The sequence below is a fragment of the Lagopus leucura genome, unplaced genomic scaffold (genome assembly GCF_019238085.1).
Source record: "Lagopus leucura isolate 7727_CA_CO unplaced genomic scaffold, USGS_WTPT01 Super-Scaffold_100001, whole genome shotgun sequence".
Taxonomy (NCBI): Eukaryota; Metazoa; Chordata; class Aves; order Galliformes; family Phasianidae; genus Lagopus; species Lagopus leucura.
This window is the reverse complement of record NW_024962262.1, coordinates 6,777,877-6,801,337: the sequence shown is the minus strand read 5'-3', so window position 1 is coordinate 6,801,337 and position 23,461 is coordinate 6,777,877. Positions and strand designations below refer to the sequence as shown.

At 40.6% G+C, this 23,461-nt stretch overlaps 1 protein-coding gene across 6 annotated transcripts in view; it reads left to right on the top strand.

Moving 5' to 3' along the window:
* STARD13 (StAR related lipid transfer domain containing 13) overlaps positions 1-21,359 on the top strand; it is a 300,978-nt gene extending 279,619 nt beyond the window's left edge. For all 6 annotated transcript variants that reach the window (XM_042866988.1, XM_042866989.1, XM_042866990.1 and 3 more), the window contains 9 exons: positions 398-571; positions 2,626-2,785; positions 8,050-8,248; positions 10,334-10,541; positions 11,480-11,594; positions 12,361-12,582; positions 14,514-14,731; positions 19,165-19,341; positions 19,712-21,359. In XM_042866988.1, coding sequence (XP_042722922.1) covers positions 398-571; positions 2,626-2,785; positions 8,050-8,248; positions 10,334-10,541; positions 11,480-11,594; positions 12,361-12,582; positions 14,514-14,731; positions 19,165-19,341; positions 19,712-19,829 — 1,591 coding nt within the window. In that variant the 3' untranslated portion in view covers positions 19,830-21,359. The remainder of the gene's footprint in view (positions 1-397; positions 572-2,625; positions 2,786-8,049; positions 8,249-10,333; positions 10,542-11,479; positions 11,595-12,360; positions 12,583-14,513; positions 14,732-19,164; positions 19,342-19,711) is intronic.
* The last annotated feature ends 2,102 nt before the right edge of the window (positions 21,360-23,461 follow it).

Genomic DNA, 23,461 nt, shown 5'->3' with positions numbered 1-23,461 from the left:
CTGTTCTCCTGAGAGGCTGGGGACCAGGCATCAAATCTCATTTCTGAGTCAGGAAGAGAATATTTTAATCTGGAACTCCCACATACTGTTGAAGTGTGTAGGCTAATGGGCGTAAGAGGTCACACTCCTTCCTTTAGTACATGTATGAGACCCTCACCATCTTGCGAATATAATGTAAAAAAAAAAAAAAAAAAAGCTTGAATATTTCCAAAATGAAAAGATCAAACATTGTTTTGTATGCCTCCAAGCTATGTTTTCTTTCAGTTGACACAGCGTGCATGGTAATGTATGTTTTTGCATGTTTTGTACATTTCCTTATCTCACAGTATGCTATCTTTTTCTGCCCAAATAAGAGTTCTGTTTTTCTATTGTTTTTTGGTTTTTGTTTTTCCTAAAGGCAATTACGATGGCATAGTTTCCAAATTTCTCATCATCTGAGCCACTCCATCGCATCACTTCACATCAGCAATCAGTCAGCAGCCCAGCTGAATCTGCTGCAAAAATTCTCTCTACTTCGTCTTACAGCCATCATGGAAAAGTACTCCATGTCAAACAAACATGGCTGGACCTGGTGAGTACCATCAGTATCTGCAGAAGAGATATATTTAGAAGGAAATAGTTTTTTCTAATTCTATTATTGTGATAGTAAACTGAATTAATACAGTTGGGAGGTACAATTGACAGTAATTGTAGCACTTGAAACTGTCTCTTTTAATCTGTTGCTACCTAGTGACTCAGTGGCCAAGTCAGATCCTGGAGATCTAACTTCATTCCTGTGCTCTTAACAGAGAAGCAACCTCAGCTTCTCTAGCAACGCTTTTGTTCCAGAAAAATAAACAGGAGTAGGAGGAGAGTGATTGAAAAGAGGAAGTGTTTACAATAAGTCTTCCCCAAAATTGATTTTGTGATTCAAAAAGAAACATCTGCTGATAGTATTTCATGTATTTGATATTGTTTTGTTTGTGCTTTAAAAGAACAGTTAGAACAGTTTGAAGAATTTCGAATACAAATAGAAAGACACACACTTTACCCTAGGTCTGGACTTGCATTAAAGTGAGCTTCTAGTTGTGACAGCTGTAACACCTACCTGGTCACTAGGACAGTGGAGTCAGGGTAAGATGGACAGGAATGGTGGCAACATGGCCCTTTTGTATCCAACCAGCTACAGAAATCTACATACTGACCCTGATGGAGCATACAGTCTAAGGCAGCCTGGAACAGAAATGTACATACACAAGAGATTGTAAGTATCTGAGAAATAATGAAAAGGATTTTTTTTCTCCTAATACATGGATTCTGTGACAAAAAAAAAATAATATGACTTGACATTTACATTATGATTTCCACTTTCAAAAGACTTCACCAAAATTGCCATAAATTCTTCTGAGGACTAAATGAGACAAGTTTGTGTTCAGAAGTGGAGAAATAGATACAAGGGACTACATGTGAAAACCACCTCAAACACATCACTCCAAAAATTTGTAAGTCTAATCTGAGCAAATCAGGTTGGCTGCCTCTGTGGTCAGTGGAAGAAGACAGGCAACCTCAAAAGCAACTCATTCCATCCAAGCCAGAAGGTTTGGGTCAATCTCCAAAGGTGTCTTACTCCACATTGGTTGTAGAGGCAGTCAGGACTGCTAAGTCTTTGTGAAATCTATTTTTAAGAGCTAAAATTCAGTAAGATGAGCCCCCAGCGTGCAGTTCTCTTTTGGTGAAGTTCCCTTTGTCTAGGTGACAACTTGTCTGTGCTGAAATGAGTCTCACTTTACGCAACACCAAACAGGCAGATTAGAATACAGCAAATTCTAGATTTTGCTGTTTGTACTGAGGTTTCCTTCCCTGACAAATCTTTCTTCAGTTTATAATCTGTCTCTTAAAAATTTAGAAGCAGTGGGACACTATAAATAGCTTAGATCTATATGTTGTTTTCCTTCAATAGGTCATTTAATCTTAGTTTTATTTCCTTCTCACACGGGAAAGAAAATCTTCATCATATTCAGGTCATATTCTTTTTTTTTTTTCTTTTTAATTCCACCGTAGTCATGACTCTGACAGGGGGAATCCAGTTTCTTTCATTTTCACCATCGGTTACAGAAGAAAGCATGCTTAACAGCTTCACTTAAGTAACTTGGCTAGAATCAACTGTATGACACCAGGGATGTGTCAGACACGTAGGGATTTCCCACCAATCCTTTATTACTGTAAATTGTTTGACAATGGAAATACTAAGTTACGTAACTAATACCATAAAACATGGTTCAGTACACAAGAGAACTGAACTTCCTTTTCTTTTAGATACCCGCTCCACTATCCTGTGCTGTTCCTTTGAATCCTTAATAGATGTTTTAAGTTATGTTGGTTTCAGCTGGATGACAACTGCACAGTAAATGTGTTTTGCTAAGGCTAACTGTTATGCTATATCTTAGAGCCAGATGCCAACAATCTATAAAAGTTGTTAAGATGTCCACAGATTATACAGATTGTATATTGCCCGTTGAAAATTACTTGATCATCTTTATAAAATAGGAACTGGTCCCAGTTACCAATTTCTGCTTGCAGTGTTACTCAGAAATGCTCTGTAAATATTCAAATATTTTGATGCACTCTGTTCACATCAATTTTCAGGTCCGTACCAAAGTTCATGAAGCGGATGAAAGTCCCTGACTACAAGGACAAGAACGTCTTTGGCGTGCCTCTGATAGTTCATGTCCAGAGAACAGGACAGCCTCTTCCCCAAAGCATTCAGCAAGCACTACATTACTTAAGAGGCAACTGTTTAGATCAGGTGAGAACTTTGCTACCAGGAATATGGTTGATTTTTCTATAAAAACACTCTAAGCAAACAGTGGTGAACCTTTTTGTACTTAATATCAGAATTATTTGAAGATTCTTATACCTCATGTTGGGCCCAGATCTCTTCCATTGATTTGATACTTGGTACCGATACTGATCGTTTGTTATTTTGGAATTTGTATTCAATGAATTAGTTGAATTCTTGTAGATATGACAGTCCTGATGACGTGTATACAATGATCTGCCTCTAGGAATGATGTGAGATTTTCATGTCAATTGAGTCAGTCCTGGAAAAAGCTCAGGAGTCCCTTTTTCTACTTGTATTTGCAGTGCTTATGCTTCATTTTTGCCATTAAGAGTTAAATGCATTCACCATTTCACAAGATATGGTACAAAAAGTTTTATTTACTTAGCAAAGAAAAAAAAGTCCAAGAACAGAGAGCAAACTCAGCAAAATATTCCAAGTATTCTGTTGACAAAGTCAGACATATCCAGATAGATTTGGGTCAGCACGGGTTCAATGCCAAAGCCATTATGGTACATTTCCTTTTATAGCGTTCTTAGCTGCAACAAGCCAATTGGGGGGCCTGTATGCTCAAAGTATTTTGGATGTTTTCGTTCCCTTTACTTACAGAGCAAGGACATAGTCATCATATTTTTATTGTTCTTCCACTAAGAATGATGAACGTAGGGTTGAGAGAAACCCCCTGGCTCTCTGAGTTCAGTTCTTTACTGTTGTTGGCATCATGTCATATAACCTCTTCTGTAACTGCTCTTAGATAGTTTCAAGTTCAAAAAGGAGCAACCAGCATTTTAGTCTGCAGACATTCCTGGCTCTGAGCAAACAGGGTGTGGGTGGAAGTGGTCAGTTCTGTTTCTGATCCTTATTCTGTCTGCTGTTCAAGTTGTAATGTTTATAGAATCATAGAATCTTCATTGGAAAAGGACCTTCAGGATCACCAAGTCCAACTATCAACCTGACCTACTGTATTCCATCGCTAAATCATGTCCCTTATACCGTACCCGCTCATCTCTTAAGTACCTCCAGGTACTGAGACTCCACCACTTCCCAGGGCAGTCCCTTCCAATGAAGAAAATCTTCCTCATATCCAACCTAAACCTCCCCTGGCATAACTTGGGACTGTTTCTTCACATCCTATTGCCACTTCAGCAAAGAGACCAACACTCTACTTGATGCAGTCATCTTTCAAGTAGCTGTAGTAGTTGAAGAGAGCAATGAAGTCTTCATTTAGCCTCCTCCAATCTAGCCTAATCCTCTTTCCTCAGTCACTCCTTGTTTTCTAGACTCTTCTGCAGCTTTGTTGCTCTTCTCTGCACACACTTGAGCAAATGAATATCTCTCTTGTAGTGAGGGGCCCAAAACTGAACACAGTATTCAAGGTGCAGGTTTATCAGTGTTGAATACAAAGGGACAATCACTTTTCTTGTCCTGCTGACTATGCTATTTCTGATACAAGCCAGGATGACATCAGCCTTGGACACCTGAGCACACTGCTGGCTCATTTTCACTCACGTGTTGACCAGCATTGCCTTGTCTTTTTCTGCTGGGTGACTTTCCGGCCACTATTCTAAAAAGCCTGTACCACTGCATGGGGTTGTTATTACAGAAATGTGGGATCTGACACTTATCATTGTTGAATGTCATGCAGTTGGATTCAGCCTGTTGATCCAGCTTACCCAGATCCCTCTGCAGAGCCTTCCTGCCCTAAAGCACGTCAACAATCTCGCCTCACTTGGTGTTATCTGTAAAGTTACTGAGGGTGCACTCTATTGCTTCATCGAGATCACAGATAAAATTGTTAAATAAAGCTGGCCCCAGTAGTGAGCCCAGGGTAGTGCTACTGCTGACTGTCTTCCTACTGAACTGAACCCCATTCACTAGGACTGTTTAAGCACTGGCCATCCAGCCAGTTCTTCACCTAGTGAACTGTACATCTGTCCAAGCCATGAACAGTCAGTTATTCCAGGAAAACACTGTGGGAAACTTTACTAAGATCCCAGAAAGCAACACCTACAGCCTTTCCCTTATCTATGAATGGGTCATCTTATCACAGGAGATCAAGTTAGTCAGGCAGGACCAGCCTTTCATAATCCCATGCTGCCTGCTTCTGATCACTCAGTTGTCCTATATGTGTCTTGTGATGTTATGTAACAGTCATCTTCCCCAGAACGGAAGTCTGAACATTAAATGTCTAGCTGTGAATCACATCTGTTTCCTTCTGCAGCTAGTGGGGAGACATAGGCAGAACTTCCTGTCATTTCTTTCTGTTGACTACAAAGAAACCGTATACTGGTCAGACCTTGATATCTAACTCTTGGGTGCTGAAAGAGAAGTGAAATGAGATCTCTCTTAAAACATGAAGTGCAGGATACAAGCGGTGGGATGGATACCTTGTTGAAAATGCGTTGGTAGAGGATGGAAGTGAAGATTAATAGAGAAAAGTGAAAAAAAATACACTGAAGAGCTAACATTCCTGGTTATCTCTGTGTTAAGCTGTTTTTGTGGACTGAGCTGGGAAACCCCATGTAAGAAAAACAGTGAGGCAGCAAACTTAGAATCAGTAATGAGACTGGAGGAGAAGATAATTGTCTAAGCATGAGGAAGGGAGATGGGGAGACAGGAATGGGCCAATCAGCCAAGTAATAGAGCAGTAGGAAGAAAAAGTAAAGACTGGGGAGTAAACAAGGAAGAAAGTAAAAGGGAGAGTAAAACCAAAGAGGAGGAGAAAGCTCTCAAGAGATTTGAGACAGTCAAAAGCAGTGTCACTGGGAAGTCTCAGGCAAGTATCTGTGCCAAGAGGGAGGGTTTGGTTGCTGGGAAGCATCAGAGCTACGTGAAGGGTCATTTCAGCTCAGCTTGAGTTTCCCCTCAGGGTGGAATTGGGAATAGAAAGTGAAGTACAAATCAGGACAATTTAAAATATCTTCTTCCAAAAGCCTTTCTGGGCCAAAAACCTCCAGGCAACTCAGTTTCTCTGCTTTCAAGTCATTCCTTTTGTTCCCATTTAATTCAGAATCTCCAAATGCCTGTCCAGAGGTCTAAGCAGCCTCCAGTCCTCCCAGCAGCTTGTTTGTGTGTCTGTTCTGTGCATTGCAGAAGTCCTGAATAGGCATCAGAGCTTCTGCACTTAGTAAAGTTGAGGTTGCTGTAAATCATTGTAAGATGCACTTAGTAAAGTTGAGTTTGCTGTAAATCATTGTAAGATCTGGCTTCTGACACCAAAATGCCTAAAGATGATACGAGGATCCTCACTGTTAGTTGTAGAATATATTACTCAGTTTCAACTTGGGAAGTAGAAACTGCTATGCCTTTGTCAACTGCATCTTTATTTCTGTCATGCATCATATGGCTGCTTGCAGGGCAGATGATCCACAGCATGAGGATAATAAAGAGATTGGGCCAAACTAATCGCTGATAAATCACTAGATTTATAGTTTCATTTTTATTTATAGAATTTTGAAGAACAGAGATGAAATATCTCTTCCTATCAAGAGAAGTGGTTCTCTTTTGATTAATAATGAATTTATTAAAAAAAAAAAAAAAAAGAGTTCAGATGAATATCATCAAATAAAAGCAGAGGTCGAGAGTAGCAGAATGCTGTCCAGCAGGAGATGGCACTGGTGAGATCTGATGTCTGACCTCTTGCATCAGACATAGCTGGAAGATTTTAAAGCTGCTTTATACCAGCAAGAGCGCTTTCCATCTGAAGCAGTGAACTGAGCTTTTGCTCTTGCATTTATCTACCACATACCCAAGTTGTATTATTTGGATAGGATTAATGTATGTCCTTCTGCGTCTTCAGAACACATTTCTATGAGGAAAAGGGATTTGCAGGGAAGAAGAGAAAGAGAAAACCAAATGAAAAGAGTCAGATGCTCTTTCTTGTATTCTTTTGTTAAAACTAAGGAGAGCTTCACCTATGAAGGGAGATACAATACACAGGATGTACAAAGGGCAAATTCTGCTTCTCTAATCCCTACATATAAATTTAGATCATGAGTGGCACTGCACTCACAAATAAGAAGGCATACAGAGGAACAGCTCACTGCCACTGTTTGCAGTCTGGTGTAATAGTTCATCTCCTTATAAACGAATACATCTCCTCTCGGAGCTGCACAGTGTGTGATTCATGTCATCTGTGCTATTAATGTACAAGCTAACAAAAGTCCTAAGTACCTTATGATTGAAGTGTTCTAGAGAGGCAGTTCAGGATGAGCATGTACCCAGGTGACCTCTTTGCTGGCAGAAGTGAGAGGATTAAGGATGAAGGGCATACTTCCTTGCCTTTACACTTTTTACTTAGTGGAATACAGTGGAGAAAACTGAAGAGTGAGACAGCAGACACAGAAAAGCTGACATCCAAGCCATAAATGTGCTTTTTTATAGATCTTTCTCAATAGTTCACCTTTTCCCCTGCAAAAATGAAGGCAAAACAGTGCTTACACTTTCCAAATGAAAGCATGGAAACTCGGGAATAAATAATGTGGTTCAGGCTCAGGAATTTGCCCCAGGGGAATTCCACTTGTGAGAACTTCTGTAGAAGGGCAGCACCGCTGTGAAGGCACTTGCAGGCCTCATTTTAAGAATTACCACTTCCTCTAGATCAGAGAGCAAACAAGATAAAAATGTATCTTAGTGACACTGCACAAATAATCCCTCTGCAGCCTCCACTTTCAGACTGGGGTTTTCAGTGGAATTTGGGGGAAGCAGAGAGCAGGAAGGGGAAAAAATAGATTTGGTCTTGATTTGAAAGCTCAACCAGGATGTACTAATCTGTTGCCACAGCATTTATTACTTAGCTGAGCATAATATTTTCTTGTTAGTCTTCAAAATATATACTCAAATAAAGATGAGGAACAAGATTCTCAGCTGGAGTAAATCAGCAGACAGTTTCCAAAGCCAAGCAAGACACGCTGATTTATATCAGCTAAGCATCTTGCTTATACTCTTCAAGCAACAGCGTAACCACATGCACTCTGAGTGCTCCATCTACCATCTGATACGGATCTGTAGTGAGATTAACTCTCACAGTCCCATCACTAGAGCATGCAATTGTGTACAAGACCATAGGCAAGTCACGGCTGTGGCATCTACAGGAGTTCCTCTTGTTCTCGCCTAGTGTAAAGTAAGCAAACATGGCTTTTGTTGCAATCAAAACCTCCCATAAAAGGGAATTTTTAAAATATTTTAAATAACTTTGGTTTTTTGTCCCATTCCACGTGGCACCTTCTTAGGTGGGTCTGTTTCGAAAATCTGGAGTGAAGTCTCGAATCCAGGCCCTGCGTCAGATGAATGAGAGCTCCCCAGAAAATGTCAACTATGAAGACCAGTCAGCATATGATGTAGCAGATATGGTAAAGCAATTTTTCCGTGACTTGCCAGAACCCCTCCTCACGAGTAAGCTGGGAGAGACTTTTCTACACATCTACCAATGTAAGTAGCATGATATTTATTACTGTATACAGCTCAAAGTTATTGTAAGTTATGGAATCATAAATTCTAAGTAATTTTGATGTGTTAACGCTGAATGGAATTCTTTCTGTTCACCTCTGAGGTGCATAAAAGAACATCTCCACCCTCAAAATACTTAGCTGAGAGATTTTTAGAACTGTCTAAAATTGGCAAAATATTGGGAGCATGCAGATCTTAAGAAGCTTTAAATGTATTCACCTTGCAGTCGGGAAGACAGCAGAAAGAAAGACTGGCCATGAACATTAAAAATGTAAAAGACTTCCCTTTGTGCCACATTTCTTTAAACTGTGAGCCCATTTTGTGTGCATTTTAAATATAAGTGAGTCTTTTGAGCACGGAGAAGCATTATGCCCGTGAGAATGCATTCCTGCGCAGTCTGGTCCTTCCTGTGACTTGATTATTTGAAAAGCTTTTATGTGAAGATCTCACAAAGAAATAAAAAAGCCACGGATTTCTTGCTTTCATTTCAGCATCAGGATATGTCTGCCTATGTGCACATCAGTGAGCTTGTTCATAAAAGAAACAGGAATTATTGGTGCTCATAAAATGACAATCATAATTGCTTCCATCGGTGAACTGACTGAGGAGAATACTGGTGTCAAAAAGGATGTGTTCTACATGTCCTTGCAAACAGATTGCTTTTAAACTATTGCTCAATGAAAATTGGAGTGTCCTATCTTGGCATGGGAGAGACTGCAAACAAACAACACAGAAATATGGCAGATCTCAATGCCATCAGTGTTATTAAGTCTGTAGCCAGAAAGAATCCCATCTCCACGTCAGGAGCCTGGCATTAGGATTCACAGCAGCCAAAAGGCTGAACAGTGAAACAGTGCTACCAGCCAACAGAAGATGCTGTAGAAGGGGGCACAGGCTGAGTCTGCACTGATCTGCAGTGAGAAATCTGAATAACTGTATACATTTGTGAGAGTAAGAATAAGGCTTGGAAAGATATTTTTGTGTTACAGAAGTATTTTGAAGGAATTCAGGAAGTCTTTATCTGTTTAGAATGAGGTGAGAACAGGAAAAGATGGGCTTTTGTTGACACCAGAAAACAATGATTGGATTAAAAACAAGTATCAGTGTTTTTTTTTCTACTTGACCAACAACAGATATGCTTTTCTGTTTTAGATGGTACTGACAGAATCCCTTTCACAGAAAGAAAAATGTTCAAAATTGCTGGGATACCAATTGGATTTCATAACGTCTGCAATTAAATAAAGTTGTAGCTGGGACGTTTTCTTCCCATTCATTCTGTTTAACAAATTATTTCTGTGAGGTTAAAAAGGATTTTTCCTCTCTTAGTTTACTGGCAGGGGATTTCTGGTTCTCTGGGAGTTACTGAACATCTTTTTCAGATATCCAGGATGTTTTTCATGTACCCAAAATGGTTTGATTTGCTATAGCACAGCAGAGTGGAGATGAAATTAGCGTCACAGTCTATGTGGCTTAGCACTGATGGAACTTTCTCCATTTCCCTAAAGCCCTTCATTGCCTAATGTTTACAAACCTCTGAGATGAGAGGCAGAGGCTCCTCTGACTTCCCAGAAAGATCTGGCCTTGGTGCTTCTTGAAAATCAGAGACATTGCACTGTGTTCAATTTATCATTCGTGTCTGAAAGCTTTTAAAATAAAGTGCTTGTGCAAGATTAACAGGCAGAGCTTAAAAGGTGGCTGTACCCTGTACAATAAATCTACTTTCGTTGTTTTTCTTCAATTGTATAGAGCATATGTAACATGGAGAGGAAGGCTCCAAATCCAAACTGAGAAAACTTTTAGAAATGAATCTGAGATGCTGTTTAAGCATATCCATTACTTCTTCTATTAAACTGTGCTACAGTTTAGAACATTTTAGTATCTTTCAGAAGCTCCCCTAGGTGCTTTGAACTGTCTTCCCAAGGGACAAAAGTAACCTGAAAAGTACCAACTGAGTGCTCCTTCCATAAACTTTAAACGAAATTCAGACTCTTTCTTGGTAAATGGCCTTCCCAGCTATTTCTTTGATCTTACAGTTAACCCCACTGAACATCACTTGCTTTGCTGCAGATGTCCCCAAGGAGCAGCGGCTGCAGGCCGTGCAGGCAGCCATCATGCTGATGTCAGATGAGAACCGAGAGGTTTTGCAGACACTGCTGTGCTTCCTGAATGACGTCACCTCTGTGGAGGAGAATCAGATGACTCCAATGAATATAGCTGTTTGTCTGGCCCCTTCGCTCTTCCATCTCAATATAGTGAAGAAAGAAAGTTCTCCAAGGTAAGTTTATTCTTAACACTATAAGTAAGCCTGTCCTTGACAAAAAAAAAGCAATACAGGATAAAATTTTCCAAGGTGTCTGCTCTCTGTGACATGCTACACAGGGCATGGCTGCAGCAAGAGGGAAAAGCAGACACTGCATAGCCAGAAGCACATGCACTGAAGGTATTTTTGCAAGCCCAGCAAGGTGTTTCTGTCCGCATAGTGTGAATATGCAAGTGCCAACCTTTCATGCAAATTTTCACTGATGTATTAGTGAGTTTTACATTAGTAATGTTGTCTTCTTTGAAGGGAAAGAGCTTGATTTTGCTCTGGGTGAAGTCAAGGATCGCTCATGTTTTGAAGGATTTGAACACATAGTCTTTCGGTCAGTGGATGTTTGCAGAATGGAATGTTTGCAGATGCAGTGCTTGTTAAAAGAACAGGCTGGACAAATGCGGGATGGCAGATCAGGAAATCTTGATCTCCTTTGTATCGCTGAGTTTATTTCAGACCATGTTAAGATGTATAATGCGGTGAGTGTAGACTAAGCAGGACATAGACCTGCTAAACGTAAATGGTCCCAACTTGATGTCCCTTCTGACATTTTTTCCTGTCTGATTTAGAATACACTGAGATTTATGGTTGTGTATATGTATAACATTTTCTGAGCAAGAACTTCAAGCAGTAGCATTGTGCCTGCTGGAAATCCTTTCCAAAACATATAATGCTTAATGCAGGACATGCATAGTCTTTTCTGCTTTATCTTTGCTGCAATAATGCTTTAGATACATTTTTCCTTTAAAGAAGGCCCAGTGGTCTGAACAGTCTTTGTGATAAACAGAAGTTTAAAGATAGACTTTTTGCTCTGGTGTTAAGAACATCCTGCCACTATGTTTGCTTTTGTATTGAAAAGATGCAGCTCTTTTTACCTGAGATGATATTGAATTCAATTACAGAGTAATACAGAAAAAATATGCAACAGGGAAGCCAGATCAGAAGGATCTCAGTGAAAACCTGGCAGCTACTCAGGGACTTGCTCACATGATAATGGAATGCAACAAACTTTTTGAGGTGAGTGAGAGACTCAAACGGCATTATTCATGGACACATAATGCAGCATCCTTTGAAGTATTTATGTTTATGCTTGCGTTCTCTATCTAGCATTAGCACAGAGATTGATGGTGCCTCACTTATTTGTAAACTTGCTCCATCTGAAATTTATCTATCTCATTTCTTTATGATTGTTCCCTTCTAGCATTTGAAGATGCTGCTATTAAAAATGCAGAGTAATTATTCTATGGCGGTTTTCAACTCAAAGATTAGTAAATCTTAGTTTAATTAAAAACAAAATATGCTGTTTTAACATTTCATTTTATTATAAAGCTTTTAGTGCATGAATTAAAACTAATCCATCTCAAAAAGAAGAGCTGATACATTTTCTTTCTTTGTGTCATGCAATAACATTAAAATCACAGGGGGAGATGTAGTCATTCCTGGAGCTGCTTTGGCTGAAGGACTAGGAGAGGTAGCAATTGTAAATCCCCTCCCTGGAAGCACAAAGCAACATTTCTGGGGACCGGCGGGTAATTCAATTGTATTGTCATAGAGTCAATCTGTCTAACATGGTTTTGCATGAGTAATGCTATTCTGACCCATTGACTGTTCCATTATATTACCTTGATTTCTCAGTAAGGCAAAAATAGCTATCTACTTTACTGACTGTAGGCTCATTGCAATTGGACACTAAGTGATCTGTCAGCCTAGAAAGCACTGCCTTAAGGAAAAGATCTCAGCAAGAGATTTTCCCTGTGTGATTTCTCCCACTTTTGTGATGCAGGTCCCACATGAGATGGTCACTCAGTCCCGAAACTCCTACATCGATGCAGAAGTGCATTCTCCCACCCTGGATGAACTTGGGAAACAAGTGGATGAGGAAGGAGGGAACTACCAGATGTACCTTGAAAATCTCATGCAGAATCTCCACAAAGAAGCAAAAGACAAATTCAAAGGATGGGTCACATGTTCCAGTATGGAGAATACAGAACTCGCCTACAAAAAGGTAATTAGGAGAGAAGTGGAAGAAAAGGTAAACAACCAAAAGTGAAATAAAGCTATGTAGCTATGGGACCCAGTGACTTGCATAACTAAATATATATCCTTCCATTTTCTGAGGCAGTGATAGTCCAGGGCTGCTGGAATTATAAAAACAGAATGGAGGCCCACACACCAGAATGCCTAATGTGGGAAGGTGGAGGGTAGGGTTGACTCTGGCATTGTAGGGAAAGTAGTTACACCAGTACAGGAGAGACCTGGACATACAGGAGAGTCTGGTGAAGGGCCAGGATGACAAAGGGACTGGAGTACCTCTGCTCCTAGGAGAGGTTGAGAGCTGGGACTGCTCAGCTTGGAGAAGAGGAGGCTCAGGGAGATCAGTATTCTTAAATCTCTGAAGGGAGTGTGCCAAGAGGCGGGAGCCAGGCTCTGCTCAGTGGTGCCCAGTGCCAGGACAAGAGGCCTTGGGCACTAGCTGGAATAGAAAATGTTCCCTCTTAACACCAGGCAGGTGGCACAGGCTGCCCAGAGGCTGTGAGATCTCCTCCTTGGAGATCTTCCAAAGTGGTCTGGACATTGCTGGTCGTGACATTTGGGCACCCTGCTTTGGGTGTCGCTGCTGGAGCAGGGATTGGACCATGTGACCTCCAGAGGTCCCTTCATGGCTCAACCATTCTGTGATACTGTGAAGGGCACTGGAAGGAGTGTGCAGTCTGGATGGTGAGGGGACAGGAGGCAGCATTTGCCTGTTAAGTGCAATTCCTTTGTTAGCACTGAGAAATCACAATTACTCTGGTTTATAGTCAGCTTCTCTTTGTGACCCTCTGGGGGAAAAAACTTCTGTGGGAAGTTTTGGAGTGGGGAGCAGGGCAAAGGTGAAAGTAGGATATGGGAGTGGGGGATGCTGGGGAATGGGACATGGATATGTCTAGTGTCAGGGGCATGGGGACTGAAGAGAGGACTAGGAGAAGTCCAAAGTGGGAGGACTGGAGAACTGAGATCTATGGGGAAGAGGAGTTAGAACAACATGAAGTAATTTAGGATGGAAAAGGTGGGAGCTGGGATTCTGGGAACACGATTCTGGGTCTGTGGGAGATGCTGTGGGTTTCTGGAGCACTGGAATTTATATGTGAGGATGCCAGCATTGGAAGGTGTAGGAAGACAAGCCTTGCAAGATCCAGTTGACTCGTTTGCTGCCTGAAATACAGCAGCCCTAAAACCACACAGAAATGCTGCATATGAAGAATGCAGGTTATTCATATTGCACATGTCCCAGCACTTTCTGCTCCCTTATTCCTTGCTATGAAGGTGTAACAGTATCCATGAGTTACAAAGACTTGGCAAGTAGCTTATGTTTTCCTTCTTTGGGAGGTGCTTTCCCAATACTCTCTTGCAGCTATTTTGAGAAAGAAACACCTGTGTATCTAACACAGAAGTGAATCAACTTACTTTCTGTTCCTTCATGTTCTGTTCTTCCGCTCGGCGAGCTGACCCTCAGTTCTGGCTACTGCATCAGGTTGCCCAGGGTGGTAGCTTTGTTTCAGAGCAGCATTTCAGTCTGGTTTCATCTGTTGTCACTTTTACACATCCACATTCTTCACTGTACATGGGTTGCTTGAGGTTAAAATAGTGTCCGTGACACCAGAAATAATCAAGCTGTCCCCCTGGTATGAGAACTGGTCCAGATATACATTGGTGTGAAAGCAGAAGTACTAAATCACTTTGGTTTTCCACCCAGGACTAGTATGCACAAGTTTTTACATGCAGAGAGCAGCAGTAGCAATAGTAGTGATGATTAGCAGGGAAATTTGCATGCTCTCAAGCTTCATTTTAAGCTCAGGCCAGATAACCATACCAAGATTTTGTCCTCAGTTATTCTCTGCTGAGTGTTTGCGTATATTTGCATGGAGTTTTATGCTCTTTGCTGCTTTCTTCCAGGTTGGGGATGGGAACCCTCTAAGGCTTTGGAAAGCCTCAGTGGAAGTTGAAGCCCCACCATCAGTTGTTCTGAACCGAGTGCTGAGAGAACGTCACCTTTGGGATGAAGACTTCTTGCAATGGAAGGTTGTTGAGAGCCTGGACAAGCAGACAGAAGTTTACCAGTATGTTCTGAACAGCATGGCTCCTCATCCTGTCCGAGACTTTGTTGTTCTAAGGTAAGCTAAAGGCAATTCTCTGATATCCTTGCTGTCCACAGTGCAGACAAGCAAAATCTGTTCTTATCTCATCTCAGCCTTAGTATCTGTAAACTGTGCTTTGAGAACTCTACTTCTGGGCAGCAGCATTTATTTCTTAAACTGAATTAAAATTACACACCTAAAGCACGCTGACCTTTTCTCTGATGTAATTTGAGCAGCACATACTCCTGAGACCATAAATATTATTTATTCCTTAGAACAGATGTCTGATAATAGCTGCTGTTCTTTTAGCTTTGTTTGTTGTCAAAACAGTGCAAACAGAACCCAATTGTTTTTTACATTGCTTTTGCTGTCCTCTAGGGAGTGTTTCATGTTTAAGAGCTAAATGTTTAGTGAAGAAGATAGCAATGCTTTTAAGCTGAGGGTCTTATATAGCCTCTATATAAGTTGTTATTTTAGATTTGAGGTTGAAGTCTGTAGACCAAGAAACGCAGAAATACTAACCCATAAAAATTATAGTGTGGGAATGAACAGAGACAGCAGATTTGTGCTCTGACTGTTTTCGGGGGATGAGATCTGTCAAAGAAACGTATAGCTGTATATCAGTATTCCAAATTCAGCCTCAGTTCTACCACTGTCTACGTGCCCATACGGAACAAACAAAAATATATTCCTCTAAAGTACATCCTGCCTTTGAAATCCTTACCCTTTTCCTGCGAGGAGCTATTGTGGAGCTGCTGACGTATTTCACTTGCAGGGTCAGTCCTGCAGTTACTTATTTCAGGATGATTTTGTGTGTTCCCATTCTCGGTCATTGCTTTCTTTGACTAAAATGATGTGCCAGACAAATACTAAGCAGTTTTGAGAATGGAAATAGTCCAGTGAGTCAGAACTGTATTAGAAGGAGCAAAGATTGACGGAAAAGGATGAGCCCAATAAAATATAATTTTAATAGTACATCTCTTTTATGAACTTCATTATTCTCTTGGAGAACTATAACAAGCAGATATTGTTGGAATGGAGGAAGAATTATTGGAACTCTTGGAGGAAGATTTTTGAAATATTTTCTGTAAGACTTCATAATGTGAAAACTAGTTCTCCCATTACTCTATTTCCTTTGACTTCCCACAGAATATTGGGCCAAATTAATTTAGTTTATAATTGATTTTCTTATATATTATCAGTTTATACAAGTGATAAATTTGACCCTCTTTTTAGCACCCAGAAGAGCTTCTGGGAGCGGCCAGGAGGTTTTGATGACCATAATTCTGTCCTCTTATTTGCCACTTAATTCACTATTAGGTTTCATGGTGTTTTATGTTCTTTAAAGACCTGCTGTGCAGTCACATCAGTTAAAGCAAAATCTTGCCATCAAATCCTCCTTCATTTCACTATCCCAGGAAGAATGACCCCTAAGGACTGAAATATATATCATAAAACTGAATCCTAGTGGGCTTTTGAGGTCTGGAAACAGCCGTCAGGCAGATCTGTCACTTTCTGTTGTTTATCTCTTTTGATTTATATCAAGTCTAGAGCAAGGTTAGCCAGAGATATCGCAGTCAATTTGATACATTATGATCGGTGGGAAGTGAACAGTGAAATTGTAATTCACCTCTGGGGACATGAACAAATATATTTTAACAGACTGCTGTTTTCCCCTTTCCAGTCAAACTGGTGGCTCTAAAAGGATAAACCTCGTTGTACTTTGCTTCTTAATTTGGCAGGGGATTAGGCTACCTTGAGGGTAAGAGCATAGGGCCAGTGTTTCATATACCTGGGATCTGAGGCAATTTTCAGCTGCCCTGAACTTACATCACTTTTTGTTCAAGATTGCTCAAGTGTTTAGCATTAGTTAAGTCTTACTGCATGTCTGTGAGCTAGATGTCATACCTATTTTTATTCTTGCAGATATTTAGAGAAGTATGGTAACCAGCCTAAGTCCGTATAACCAAGAATAGCAATTGTATGTCTTCTGCAAAGTCAGATATACATCGTTTTCTACTTCAGAAATGACACAACCAAGTGTCACACAGTTGCCAAAATGATGTGGTCACAGCTGAGCACTGTGCAGGTGGTGGCATGGCTCAGCATCTCGCAGGAGAGACCTCGTCATGTGTTGCATCTCCTAAGAATAATTCATCATTTTTAATGATGTACATACACATGAAATCAGTATTTTTCTGAATTTTCCTGAAGAGCAGCTCAATTTCATGTCAAAAATGCAGAATGTTAAAGTATCTGTTGTCCAGATTTCATCAGTCCCTGAAAACTGCTCACCTGCTCATGCATGCAGCTTCCCACGGTAGCTTAATCCCTATCTCAGACAGTCTGTGGCAAGGTGATGCACGTAATGCAATGCAGTGGAAATTTCTTATTTCCACAGCATAGGAAAATAATACAGACTATCCTGTGAGATTCCAGGCAGACAAGAAAGACGTGAGACACCAGGAAATGTAGAGAATTCCAACAGAACAAGAAAAAAATGTTAAGTATTAAAGTCTGGATCTCCTGAACCTGTGAAAAGCGTCTGCAGCCTGTCAGAGAGGCTAGAAACTTGGGAGATGGAAAAGATGAAACAAGTGATGGTGCTCAAAACAAAAATATGTCATAACAAGCCAGCCTGAAATTTGGTAATAAAGAAAATAAGAATCTGTAATTGGCTGACAAATGTGGTGATGTGTTCATGAAACTTGACAGTTATTATTTCTTTCTGAGTAAAATTTGCTCAGTAGTTTTGTAACTCTGGTGAAAGAAAATGCCCCTTTCTTCCTGTAAGGAAAGAGAACATAGAGCCTAGATCCTATTGAGAGAAGAGGTAGAAAAACACTGCTTCCAGGGACTGCAGAAGCATGTTGGTTCCTCCTGTATAGCACTGGAAAAAAAGAAATTTTTCATGGAAGTGTCTCTTTCTGGAGTGACAGAAGGACTGAAGCAAATGGACACCTTTGTGCCGGGTGATACATCCCTCTGGGATACTTAGATGTTGGTTCAGATGTTTGTTTGACAGCAAACTGAAGTCTGCCAAAGGAAAGGAAGACTCAAATTCATTATCATTCCTAAGAGAGTTAACGTAAAGTTTCAACCTTTGGCTATTGCAAGAAATTAACCATTAAAGACTGTATTTTGACATTGTCACTTGGAGTGTGCAATGGCAAATTATAATAATGCAAGTACCATCAGCCACATGAGGAGTCTTTGCCTCAGCTGCTGTGCATCAGTGGATATTAGCAGTAGAACACCCTGATAAAACATGCTGCATTTATACATAACATCTCCAAGATTGTTGTACGTTCGTATCATTGATTGAATAATTGCATAACTGAAAGGACACTGTTTTTTTTCAATCCAGATGCCCTCAAATTGTGTTCTGGGAGTTGCAGGAGCCAGCGAGAATTTCTGATGTGCTACACTGTGTTTGCTACTCTGTAATAGTCTGCATGGGTGCAATACAACATTTCAGCCTTTGCTGAATGGCTGATGCTCACTTTAAAGCCTTTCCAAAGCTTATGAAAATGAGCTGATTCCTACTTCAGTGGTGATAATGTCACTGGGAAGTGCTGTATCCCATCCGTTACTGTGCTGCACACAATCTGACTTCTCACTCCTGCAATAATTCAACTTGCTTAGAGTCAGATGTATGGGCAGAGTGATAGCCTGTCTGCCTGCAAATGGCTGTGTCATGTCTCTAATATATGATGGTTACAAAATCCCTGTGGAGGGAAGCAAACTTTTTTCTACCTCATGCCAGCAGCAGCGTCAGCTGTCCCAACTCATAGTCAGATTCCCAGCTTGTTGGGGCAGCAGAACCAGGTGGACACTGACTTTAAAGAAAACAATGCAGATAGCATTGATTGCAAGATCTGTCCCTGAGTCTTTTCAGAAGGTGAGCTTTCAGGGGGTTGATTAGCCTCATTCTATGCCAAAATATCCTAATCTCCTAGCAGTTCATAGCAAAATTATGGCAGCCACCATTAAAATTAACACATTTCTGGGAGGATCTAATGAATGAGCTTGATAAAATTTCTGTATCCTGTTTTGAGCAACAATCCCAATGGACTTGTAACATAAAACCCCTTCAGGAATTCACAGGACATAACAGGCAACAATTCCATAGACAAAGTCAGTTAATGTGTCTGTGAGAAGTGGTTGGTTTCCTACTCCCTTGGTTTCTCATGGACATCTTGTACATTGCTCTGCCAGTTGCCTGCCTCAGTCTTGTCCACTCTGTTCTTGTTCTTGTGTCAGCACTACGTTTCAGCTTAAATACGTCTCTTCTCCCACTCTTGTATTTTTCCCTGCATGTATTTATAGCCAATATTCTGTCATCAGCCTTACAAGGATGTGGCTTCCTGGCCTTACAAGGATTAGCAAGAAAACAACCAGTAACTTCTCTTCTGTGTCTCCGAAAGACAAGTTACTAAAGTGATTCAATCTTGAATATGTTGCTGCAGGACGTGGAGGACAGATCTGCCAAGGGGAACATGCATGCTGGTTGCCATCTCTGTGGAGCACGAAGAGGCTCCTCTTATGGGAGCAGTGCGAGCCATCGTGATGGACTCTCAGTATCTGATAGAGCCGTGTGGCTCAGGAAAAGCCAGGCTGACCCATATCTGCAGAATCGACCTAAAGTAAGTATCCTGTCGGCAAAGTGCAGATGTTCATTCAGTGAGGCAAAATCCTCCATCTCAGAGAGGGGAGGTGTTGGGAACAGATGGCATAGATAACATAGCTTTGCTGTTTTGTAGTCCTCTTGTGGACTTTTCTATCCACCAGGCTCATTTCTATGTTCAGCATATACCATTGTTATGATGTGATCATAGAACTAAATCTGGTTGTTTGATAACAGCAAAGAAGCACTGCTTACAGTCACAAGTACTCAGAGTCCCCAACAACACCATGGGTAGCGGAGAGTAGAGGCCATGGCAAGACCCTTCCTGTGGAGTACAGTTCTTGTGCACTTGGGCTTCTCAGTAACTACATCTTTTTTTGTTTCTGCAGAGGACATTCCCCAGAGTGGTATAACAAGGGCTTTGGACATCTGTGTGCTGCAGAAGTTGCCAGGATCAGAAACTCATTTCAGCCTCTGATTGCTGAAGGACCAGAAACAAAAATCTGAGGAAGTGTTTGTGGAAATGTGTACGTGTAAATCAGGGTGTGGCAGAGAACAGGAAGACAGAAAGCAGAGGTTTCTTTTTTAGGTTACAGAAGTCTGACCAGACCCAGGTCTGTACAAAGGTGAATTTTATAGGATAGTTCTTTTATTCTGGAGACTTTGCCTCCCACGTCCCTTCTGCATTAATTTTAATTGCTGAAGTAAAATTTTCTTCAAAGACCTTTTATCTTTATTGTTTTAAAATCATACTATTGCCATGACTTGTGTGTTACATAACTCTGGTATTTAAGGGCTTCTAAGAAGCATATTTTAATTGTAAATAAATTATGTACAGTATGTATATATTTATATTATATCTATCTATATATATGTATATGTATAAATTAATTATTTTGTATATAACTCAGTGCTTTCTAGAAGTCACTTGCATCAGTTGGACCTTAAATGAATCCGTCACTTGTTTCTTAGTGTGTCACTGCTACATAAGCTGTGTTTGCTGTTATCACAGGGCTACCAAGCATAACCCATGTGATAACAGAAACGCCTGTTCCCGGGTTTGTTTTGTGTTTGTGTGCTACGAGAAGGTACCTAGAAATAGATGTAGAAGAATTAAGAGAATTAAGGAAGAGGGAAGTGGCTGTAGGTTAAAAAATAATGAGCGGATCCATTTTGACAGATACAGTGCATGGAGTGTAACAGAGACATTTTGAAGGCCATTTATATTCAGCTACAGAAAGTTTTGACTGTCAGTACAAGGAGATGTTGGAAACTTAGCTATTGCCTTAATTAATGGCCTGTCTGTCACTAGAGAACCTCACTATGTCAGTGTTCAGTGTAACTGCTCATTCTTAGCAAGTACAAGATAACACTGTGTACTGAGGTATCTGAAATCAGACTGGTGAGTTAATAAGCTGTAAATCTTTTGTTTAGCATTTCATCTAGGCTGCGAGGAAGTATTTCTGTGTTGTTCTTTCCTTCATTCATAGAGGTAGCTCATTATTAAGAAGCTCCATAGCAGATTTTCTACATCCAATGGACACAGAGATGTACAGATGAACACCATGCCTTTTAGTACTCTTCCTATAAAAATAACTAAACTTTTTGAAGCTTTTAAACACATCTCAGAGATGTAAAAGATTAAATGCAGACTATGCTTGGGAAGACTGCTTTTATAGTAACAGCAAGCAATTTTGTATTATATTGCACTGATCTGCATGGTCCTGCCTCTGTAGGCATTGGTGGGAGCAGGATCAGCCCCTGACTATGAGGAGTAGGAGCCATGTACGCCTGTTATATCGTTTCATTTTCAGGGACCTATTATTTGCTAATGGATGAATGCTTTAAAAGTCGTAATAATTATTTGTTGATGTTACCATGAGGCAGGGTTCTCTTCTGTTTTTAACTAACCTAAGACCAAAAATGATATTACATCTATGATTCAGTCAGAATGTACAAGCCTGTTAACATTGTTCATTAATCGCATTTGTTCACCTTGTATTTATTTATTGCTGCATAAACCAGTTGAGACATTCATAGCCAGTGTTTTTACTATCCCTTGTCAGCTGCTGCTCTCTTTGTCTCACCCATGTTCTGTTGAGCTTCTTGGACCTCGGTTGCCTATGAGCTCAAATGTTGAGTTTGTTGCCAACGTTCACAGAATCGTAGGATGGTTTGGGTTGGTTTAAGATCATGTAGTTCCAACCCCCCTGCTGTATGCAGGGACACCTTTCTGTAGACCAGGTTGCCCAAAGCCCCATCCTGCCTGGCCTTGAATGCTTGCGGGGAGGGGGGCATCCACAACCTTGCTGGGCAACCTGTTCCAGTGTCTCACCACTCTCACCATAAATAATTTCTTCCTAATATCAAGTTGCAACAATTGTTGCAGCATGCAAATATTGGGAGTTTTCAAGTATTAAGAGATAAGTGAGAGCATGTGTACCCTATGTGCTCGCCATGAGGTCCTTGTTCTCCCATGCAGGCATAGAAACCACCCACTACCCACATCCAGCCTTTCCCTGCTGCCAGTGGTTGGGACTGCAATCCCAAGGAGCAGCACCTCCTCCCACCAATGCCTGTAGCCATGGCAGCAGATTTCATACCAGCTGTTTTCCAAAACAGGAGCAATTAAAGTGCTTCTGCTACATTAGTTTGCATAAATGGATACAATTGTGCTGCAGATTCTCTGACACTGGGAACGGCAATTGTCTGACACTGAATTCTGAAAGAATTGAAGGGAAAACCTGGACAGTGGTTTTATCCTGTCTGAGAACTCATCACTCTGCTGGAAGGGGCCCTGTGCCACTGCCACCATTAATAAGGTGAGTTTGTCTTCCTACCATTGCAGAAGCTGTCCTATGCTCCCAGCATCTCTAAGCCATGTATCAATGAAATACATTTTTGTTAAAAGGCACATTATGCCATCTCTACCATTCAGCTACCACAGTACTATTGTTATGTTGCCATTGAGAATACATTATGACAATTATGTTTTGAAATGTTATATTCATATCAATACCTCATATTTTTACCTCATCTGTTGGTATCAGTCATTTAGTTGTAAATAAATCATTGCAGAATTGAATAAATTTGCATACATTAAAGAATGACTTTGTTTGATGTGTTCATTTCATCAGATGGCTCAGGACAAAATATGTAGCCATTGCTTTCTTTACTACAACCTGCTGTGCACTGAGCTTTTCTGATACAGGACCTCAATAACTACTTTGAGCTCAAAATGATATTGTTGTCTACCATGTTTTTTCTGTATCATAAGCATACCAGAACTTCATGACAAAGATGAAAGATATGAGGATAAGATATGGGAAAAGCATTTTCCAAAGAAGCCAGAAAGTTGGAAGGCTGACTTGAGAAAGGTGAACTCAGGTCTCCAACATACTTACACCCCTGATTCCAATGAATCATGAATGTTTCTGCACCTACATACTTTTCAATAAGTTGTGTGATCTGTGAGAGTGTCATTGCAGATAGGATGCTGAATGTTGGGTTCACATTCTCAGATGCTGGCTGTCTCAAATCCACCGTTGCCAAAGAGAAAAATGGTGCAACAGCAGGATAGTAATTCCTGAGGTTTGTCCTACACATATCTACAGGTGGAATTTACTTCCCTCTGGATGGGCCTCTATCTCTCCAACTGTAGTTAATTATCAAAAGAGAAGGAATCTCAGCAAACTGGATGCTGAATAGGAGTCAGCTATGAGAGATCATCTAGGAGGGAATAAATCTTTATGTCCCACCATTTACAGAAAGCTAAGTATTACAATTTGTACTAAAAGAAAGCACTTTTCTCCAATTCTCTGCCATAGTAAAGGTGAGCAGCTGTGTATGTTTATTTTTTCTTGCAAAAAATTTATATGTGATGTGTTCTCAATTCCTTTCTTACCTCCACTCACCAGTAGTGATGTCAGGACATTATAACTCGTATGACACAGATTCTTCAGCTCCTGGTATGTGCAGCCTTTATGATGTTGAATTCTTGGGCAGCATCCTCCTTGTAACTTCTTGCAGAAGTCACAACCAACGTATCCTTCTGTCTAATGAACTTGCTTTGCAGAATTAGTGTCAGCCTTGGATGATCTTGGCATGCCTAAGAGATGTTGCTCTTTGGATACTTGTTA